Source organism: Gossypium hirsutum, chromosome A01, assembly GCF_007990345.1.
Source record: "Gossypium hirsutum isolate 1008001.06 chromosome A01, Gossypium_hirsutum_v2.1, whole genome shotgun sequence".
Classification (NCBI taxonomy): Eukaryota; Viridiplantae; Streptophyta; class Magnoliopsida; order Malvales; family Malvaceae; genus Gossypium; species Gossypium hirsutum.
In genome coordinates this window covers 117,919,319-117,928,040 of record NC_053424.1, presented here as the reverse complement: position 1 = coordinate 117,928,040, position 8,722 = coordinate 117,919,319, and the positions used below count along the sequence as shown (strand labels likewise).

Below are 8,722 nucleotides of genomic sequence, written 5' to 3'. Positions count from 1 at the left end.
TTTTTTAGGACTTTTTAATAATATATTTAATCGAATTTAAGAAATTGAAAATAATGAGTTATCGGGTTTCCTCGACGAAAAATCTCTTTGCCAATCCGGAGCTATGCCAGACGGGCTTCCGGGTCCTCGGTTACGTCCATGGGGGCAGTGAGCACTAAAACTCTTTTTCTTTTTTAAAACATGCATGCATTAACAATATAGTCCTCAGCTTCCACCAACCCCCATAGCCATCGCCAGCCATCCACCAGTACTTTCACCAGTCAATATATATACACACATACATATATATATAAATATTTATTTTCCCCTTTGATTATTGTCAGTGATCCAAATCCAATCCACGCTCTTTTCTTTCCCTCCTTTCGATTAATCCTCGAACAAACGGTCCTTCTTTAACCTTTCTCAACCAACACCCCCTTATGCTTACCTACCCCCTTCCTTCCCCCTCCCTTATTTAACTCCCCCTTTCATTTCTCTCATTTCTTCACTCTTAAACAGCTCCCCATTTTGTATATTCTTTCCTGGGTCAATCTTTGCTTCTCATTTCAATGGAGTCCATCACTCAAAATGGTACCTCAAATGGCCATTTGCAGAGCTTTTGCAGCGCCACAAATGGTGGTGTTGGTGTAGTGGTGGACCCTTTGAACTGGGGTGTTGCTGCTGAGTCACTTAAAGGGAGTCATTTAGATGAAGTGAAACGTATGGTGGCTGAGTTTAGAAAACCATTGGTGAAACTCGGTGGTGAGACCTTAACCATTTCTCAAGTTGCTGCCATTGCTACACGTGACTTGGGTGTCAAGGTTGAACTCTCAGAGGATGCAAGGGCTGGTGTTAAAGCTAGTGCTGATTGGGTCCTTGATGGTATGAATAAAGGAACTGATAGCTATGGTGTCACCACTGGTTTTGGTGCTACTTCTCATCGACGAACCAAGCAAGGCGCTGCCCTTCAAAAAGAGCTCATTAGGTAAGTTCATAGCTTTCCAAAATGTGTTAAATCACTTTTTAGAGCCTCACCTTGGCAACTTTTTTACATTGGGCCTTAATTTTTTTCCTAAGTTAAAAGTTAAGCCCCAAACATTGCAATTGTTCTCATGTTAGGCTTTGAACATTTTTTTTGTTAAAGTTAGACCTTAAAATTAACAATTATTTAAACTATTTCCTGAGTTAATCCTTGAAGATCTTAAAGTTTAGGCCTCTATATAAGAATAATTATCAAGTTCAAGGGTTAATTCAGACAAAAAAAAGTTTAAGCCCAAATGTTAGAATAATTGCCTAATTCAGGTTTCAATGTAGGAACAATTGCTAATCAGAAACTAAGCTAGATTTTTTTTGGGTTAAATTAAATTGTATATCTTTATAGGATCTAAAATACAATTTCGTCATTTTAATACATTATATCTTTGTAATTTTTTAAAAGATTAAATAACAAATTTATCATTTTGGGAATCAAAATATAATTTTATTATTTATTAATTTAAAACTTTATAAATTTTCATTTGTCAAATTTTAAATTCCAATTTTAGGGGCCTGGGGCTTTGCCAGCCTCCAATTGCAGTCCCTACTTGTCAAGTTTTGTACTCAACTTGAACCAAAAAAATAAATAAAAAAATATCAGATTCCAAGATGAGAAAAATTGCTAAATTTAAGCACCAAATATTGATTTAACCTTGACAGGCCTGGTTGGCTGAGTTAAAACCGAGGTATTAAACTAGTTTGTCAATTTGTAAAGGTGGTCCTACAATTTGTATCAAGATTCATAAGGCTGTAATCACTTATCAGATTTTCTGTGATTGATATTAATCTGTTAAAATATTTTTTTGTTGCAGGTTCTTGAATGCTGGGATATTTGGCAATGGAACTGAGTCATGTCACACATTGCCTCACTCAGCAACCAGAGCAGCTATGCTTGTTAGGATCAATACCCTTTTACAAGGATACTCTGGCATTAGATTTGAGATTCTTGAGGCAATCACTAAGCTTCTTAACAACAACATCACGCCGTGTTTGCCGCTCCGCGGCACGATTACTGCATCCGGTGACCTCGTTCCTCTTTCCTACATTGCTGGATTACTCACTGGCAGGCCTAATTCCAAGGCTGTTGGACCTAATGGAGAATCCCTTGATGCTGAAGAAGCCTTTCGTGTTGCCGGGATCGATTCGGGTTTTTTTGTGTTGCAGCCTAAAGAAGGACTTGCTTTAGTTAACGGCACCGCGGTCGGTTCGGGTTTGGCTTCCATGGTTCTTTTTGAAGCAAACATTTTAGCTGTTTTGTCTGAAATTTTATCAGCAATTTTTGCTGAAGTTATGAATGGTAAACCTGAATTTACTGATCATTTAACACATAAATTGAAGCATCATCCAGGACAAATTGAAGCAGCTGCTATAATGGAACATATACTTGATGGAAGCTCTTATGTTAAAGCAGCTAAAAAATTGCATGAAATGGACCCGTTGCAAAAACCGAAACAAGATCGTTACGCATTGAGGACGTCTCCGCAATGGCTCGGTCCACAAATCGAAGTGATCAGATTCGCAACCAAATCGATCGAAAGAGAGATCAATTCTGTCAACGACAACCCTTTGATCGACGTTTCGAGGAACAAAGCATTACATGGTGGCAATTTCCAAGGTACACCTATTGGTGTTTCAATGGACAATACTCGTTTAGCTATCGCAGCTATTGGGAAACTTATGTTTGCTCAGTTTTCGGAACTCGTTAACGATTTCTACAACAACGGTCTCCCATCAAACCTCTCCGCTAGTAGGAACCCGAGTCTTGATTATGGTTTCAAAGGTGCTGAAATCGCAATGGCCTCCTATTGTTCCGAGCTCCAATACTTAGCTAATCCGGTCACTAACCATGTTCAAAGTGCCGAACAACACAATCAAGATGTGAACTCATTAGGACTAATATCATCACGAAAAACAGCCGAAGCAGTCGATATCTTAAAACTCATGTCCTCTACATACTTGGTAGCTCTATGTCAAGCTATTGATTTAAGGCATTTAGAAGAAAACTTGAGGAACACGGTGAAGAACACTGTGAGTCAAGTAGCCAAGAAAACCCTCACAACCGGTAACAATGGTGAACTCCACCCATCGAGATTCTGCGAAAAGGATTTGCTCAAAGCCGTGGACCGCGAGTACGTGTTTGCTTACATAGATGATCCATGCAGTGCTACTTATCCCTTGATGCAAAAGCTAAGACAAGTCCTTGTCGAGCACGCATTCGCCAATGGTGACAATGAAAAGGATACACACACTTCCATTTTCCAAAAGATCACAGCATTTGAAGATGAATTCAAAGCTGCATTGCCAAAAGAAGTTGAAGGTACAAGGGTTTCACTTGAAAATGGAAATGCAACAATCCCTAACAAGATCAAGGGTTGTAGATCATATCCATTGTATAAATTTGTGAGGGAAGAGCTTGGAACTGGGTTGTTGAGTGGTGAACAAGGTAAGTCACCTGGTGAAGAATTTGATAAGGTATTCATAGCTATGTGTGAAGGGAAGATTATCGATCCAATGATGGAATGTTTAAAGGGTTGGAATGGTGCTCCACTTCCAATTTGTTAGTGTGCTTTTTTCATTGTTTATTTCTTCAATTTTTTTCTTTGTTTTTTCAGCTTAATTGTCTTTCAATTTCATTGTGAAAAAAAATAGTAAATAATAATATGATATGAATGTACGAGTGGTATGTTTGTTTCTCATTTTTTTCTCTCTTGTTTTTACTTTATAGTAATCAAAGTTAGTAATTAGTAGAATGTTTTTATTCGAAATTTTACAGTTTTTAGAAAGATTAAATCAAAATTTTCTTATTTTTGGGTTAAACTATAATTTTATCATATATTGACGTACAAAATTATAAAATTTAGGAGGTCTAAAACAATTCTTTTCAATTTAGGGAGGGGTTGGTTTCCTACATATTCGAAGTTGAATTCAAGAAGTTTGAATTTGATTTGAGCTCAACTAAGTTTTATTATAGAAGTTTAACAAAAATTTAAGTGATGCGGTCGTTGAGAGCACAAAAAATAACCTATTCCCTGTAAAATAATAAAAATAGAAAAAGAACAGTAAAGGGGAAGTAGGGTCGAATCCTCAGGGATCGGATTATACGAATGCTTGTTTCTCGAAATCCTAGGCAGAATCGTGCCTAAGAAAACCTGCGTTACTGGAAAAAATAAAAAAAAAACAGATTTTAAGAATTGATTTTGGAAGCGAAAATAAAATAAAAAACAGAGTTTAAAGTTTACTGAAATTATGATTACGAAAATAATAAAAATAATAAAGAGAGTTTTAAGTGAAAAGAAATTCTTATGGGAAAGTTTCAGCCTCCGGTTGTCTCATTCCGCCTTGGGCTCAATCCTTGGCTTTTGGATGATCCTTCTCGACTCGAGTAAGCCAGTTATAGTGGAAGAGGACGCCTACGACCACCAGCTCCAAAGATTAGACTTACGATTTTTAGGGAACCTGACTCTAGCCAGTAATCTATGCTAGATCAACGCTTCTCAATGGCGAATCCCACGCCATTTTGTCTCTTTGGCTCGCCAACTTCTGACGCAGTAAGTTAACGAACCGACTATGCAATCCTTCCAAAACATACAAAGCGGCCGCCTTTGCATATGCTGAAAAGCTTACTTCTTAAGGGCCATGGACGGAAGCGTCAGCCCGTAGTGCGAAGAAACGATGAATACTTGGCGAGAAGGCTAAGTACGGATTCTAGGCCTCAAGAACCTTTTTTTTTTAGGGGAAATATTGACAACTTTTGGCTAGAAGGGTTTTAGTGGCTCATGATAATTGTGGGAAAGAAAATAAATAAAAATATGGAAAAAGAAATTTTATTGAAAAGAAATATGAAAGAACAAAAGACTTTTGGGGGAGAGTGTTTACAGAAAAAGATCCTCCCAAATAGAGTCAATTCACCCCCTATTTATAGTGCTAGGAAGATAGTCTAATTGAACTTAAATTCTAAAAAGATAAATACATTTAATTAAAGATAAACAAAGATAATTAAAATAAAATCCTAAATTTGAATAATCCTAATAATTATCTTAATATTAATTATCCTAATAGAATAAAATAAAATAGAGTCTTCCAAAATAAAATCTCTTCTATTTGCTTTTAAGTCCTTGTGCCTTCCATGTTCGCACTTTTGGCACCATATTTGTCCCACGTTGCATATTGGCCCATTTAATCTCCAAATTGACACTTTTTCCCTTGAATTTACTTTTCGCCTCCAATTTAGTCCCTAAAAGATAAAAAAACATAAATAGCTCAAATTAGTAGGCTCAAGCTCAAAATAAACACATGATTAATATATAACAACACGTCATTTTAGAGTATTATCAAATTCCCCCCTACTTAGCCCATGCTTGCCCTCAAGTATGGTTCCTATCGACTGTGAAAGCTAGATTCTGCCATAAAAGAAATACCACTCCAAAGTTTCATAAAAATTAGTTAAAAACGCATATGAAAAATAAAGAGACCTCTAAGCTTGCTTTAAGTAAAACAGAAAAAGTATTCCAATTATTTCACATAAAAATTAAGACCGACTTAAGTTATGCCATTTAGGTAAATTACCAAACCTACTAAGACACCTTAATTATTTCCTCCTTTAGTCCCCGAAGTGCAACTTTATTAGTACTTATTTTTTCTTTTTTTTTTCCTTTTTTAATTTTTTTATTATTTATTTACTTTGGAATATATTAAACCTTTTTACGCGAAGAGAGATGACAACCCAAGCACCCCACCTCGGTTACTCAGCCCAACATACTCCTAAAATTATTTATTTCCGATTAGCGGAGTTTTACCCAACACGTCACACAACCTTTTGACGCGAAGTAGAATGACAACCCAAGCACCCTACCCCGGTTACTCAGTCAGTCACGATCTAAGCTGTACTCATAACCATGGAAAACATTTATTAAAAATTAAACGATATTTAAAATTCTTGAGAACTCAGGAAAGAAAAAATTTAAGCGTCAAAAATAAGTTTCAATAATCACTTAATAGTCATGAACATTAATTAAGTATGCAATCATTTTAAGTGTTCACTTTATACTAAACTTGATCAATTTTACGAAAAGCAAGATAGAATTAACCCTATTAATCACAATTATGCCTAATAAAAATAAAACAGTGGAGATGGAATCAATTATGGGAAAAATCATAACTTCCTTAGAAGGTAAGAATCATGCATGAAAGTCAAACAGTAGGCAATTCCTGGTAAAATCTTGGGCATGAAAAGCAGCAGGATATTCTTAAAATAAATAGGCGGAAACGAGCACAAAACAACAGCAACAACAATATGACAGCAAAAATAGCAGATAATAACAGTAACAACGAAGAATGCCTCCCCCCACTTAAAACACATAGTCCCCAATGTGAAAGTAAAAGGAAAACAAATAGGTGGAGAAAAAAAAAGTTTAGAAAAACTCCCCATGTAGTTACCGTCGGTTGGCGCACATGGTGGAGAAGAAGATGGCGAAGCGGCAAGAGTTGGAGACGGGGTGGGTGACGTGTGCAATGTTGGTTTGGCTTCGGGTTCTCACCATGGTGGCTAAGAAATCGGCGGTAGGTGATGGAGGAGAAAGGAGTCGACGGTTATGGAGAAATTTGGGGAAAAAAATATAAGGTTTGGGGGTTTTATTTGCTGAAAAGGGGTGTTTGGCTGCAGGTTTTGGGGATTCTAAGGCTGAAATAGGACTGTTTGGCTGCAGAGATATGATATTTTGGGCTGGAATAGAACTGTTTGGAAGCAGGGATATGGCATTCTGGGCCGGAATAGAACTGTTTGGTACCATGGATAGGGTTATTTTGGTGCACACTTTCTGTCTTTTTTTTTCTTCGTATTTTCGCTCCATTTCACCTAGATGGAAGAAGAGAAATTTATTAATATTTAACTAAAATAAAATAAAATAATAAATAATAAATAATAAAATAAAATAAAGGAAAATAATAAATAAAAATAAAAATAAAGATTGGGTTGCCTCCCAACAAGCGCTTGTTTAATGTCGCTAGCTTGACGCCTCAACTAGTATTGGGGCTGTTCCAGCTGAATTCTTTTGTTCTTATGAGCTTGGAAATTCTCATTTTTTAACACGTCCACCATATTTGGGTTTAATTGTCCTTGCGCCTCTTTCTTTGGTTCCGTATTTTCCTCCAAGGGGCTGATCCCTTTTAAGTCGGCAATGGTCTCATCATTCTCCAAAAATGTGCATTTGAGATGTTCAGGAAGTGGATTTAATTTCAGATCTGATGCCTGCACAGGAGGTAGAAGTTTAGTATTCATGGGAGCCAATAATTTATTAACAGATTCAAAATCATCAAACATCATTTTAGGTTTATCTCCATAAGATGATTCAAAAGTTTTTTCTACTGATGAGTCAATTATGTCGACACGGTTTACGTCCAAGACTTCACTTGGGTGACTAATAGTGCCATAAACGTTAAACTTCACAATCTCTCCGTCAAACTCCATCGTGAGGGTTCCGCTTCGTACATCAATCTTAGTATTCGCAGTATTAAGGAAAGGTCGCCCCAACAAGATGTCTGAAGACCCAGGAGTGTTATCCTCCTCCATTTTTATCACATAAAAATCTGCAGGGAAGATAAGCCCATTGACTTTGACTAATACGTCCTCGAGGACCCCTTCGGGATGCACAATAGACCTGTCTGCCAACTGAATGGTAACACCTGTCTTTGTCAAAAAACCCGCATTAAGTGATTCATAAATAGAATAAGGCATTACATTTACGAAGGCCCCTAGATCACACATAGCCTTCTTAATTCCCAAATGGCCAATTTTGCATGGAATAGCGAACATACCCCTATCTTTGCATTTAACCGACATTTTTCGCTGTAGAACTGCGGAAACATTCTCACCAACACTTACCTTTTCATGACCTGTTAGTTTTCGTTTGTTGGTGCAAAGTTCTTTGAGGAACTTGGCATACCGCGGAATCTGTCTAATGGCATCTAACAGTGGTAAGTTGATCTCAACATTCCTGAATGTTTCGAGGATCTCTTTGTCTTCCTTACTTTTTCGACACTGATTTAATCGTCCTGGGAATGGAGGTTGGATTTTTGGCAGTGTGGGTTTCACTCGGATCTGTTCGTCGTTTTCTGGAGTTTCCTGGGCGATTTCTTGACCAAGATTCTTGCCAGGAATTGGTTCCAGCACCTTTCCATTTCGCAACTTTACTGCATTCGCATTCTGCCTCGGGTTTGGTTCTGTTTGTGATGGCAGTTTCCCTCGAGAGTTTAATTTCTCAATTGATGTGGTTAACTCCTTTATGGATGCTTCAGTTTTCTGCTGAAAACCCTTCATTTCTCTTTGGAAATTGAGAGTTTGCTGTTGAAAATCAAGAACATTAGTTGCTAATTTATTGACCAAAGTTTCTAAAGAATTACCTGAATCTTGCAACTGTTGTGGGGCCCGATTTTAGTATGGCTGATTATATCGTGGATTAGCCCCATAACTAAAATTAGGGTGGTCCCTCCATTCTGGGTTGTAGGTATTGGCGTAAGGGTCGTATCGTCTTTGTGGTGGCCTAGAAAAATTTCCCACAGCATCTAAATGGGCCATAGAATCGTCACACAGACTAGGGCACGCATCAGTCGTATGTTCAGGTGTAGCACATATTCCACATACTCGGGCTGGTTTCGATTTTTCTGTAACAAGGGAATTCACAATATTAGTAAGTCTATCAAGTCTATCTTC

The 8,722-nt window shown here is 37.3% G+C and overlaps 1 protein-coding gene across 1 annotated transcript; it reads left to right on the top strand.

The window, feature by feature from the left end:
• The first annotated feature begins 316 nt into the window (after nucleotides 1-316).
• LOC107944640 (phenylalanine ammonia-lyase) lies at nucleotides 317-3,710 on the top strand. The gene is made up of 2 exons (XM_041115201.1): nucleotides 317-964; nucleotides 1,827-3,710. Exons 1-2 carry the CDS (start codon nucleotides 549-551, stop codon nucleotides 3,574-3,576), a joined length of 2,166 nt encoding a protein of 721 aa, XP_040971135.1. The 5' UTR covers nucleotides 317-548; the 3' UTR covers nucleotides 3,577-3,710.
• Nucleotides 3,711-8,722: the final 5,012 nt, after the last annotated feature.

What these genes read in the sequence shown, in the direction of transcription:
- LOC107944640 (XM_041115201.1), top strand. Translation starts at nt 549, where the DNA reads ATGGAGTCCATCACTCAAAATGGTACCTCAAATGGCCATTTGCAGAGC. An exon ending in CTTCAAAAAGAGCTCATTAG is followed by an intron (nt 965 to 1,826) that starts GTAAGTTCATAG and finishes TTTTTGTTGCAG; the next exon opens with GTTCTTGAATGCTGGGATAT.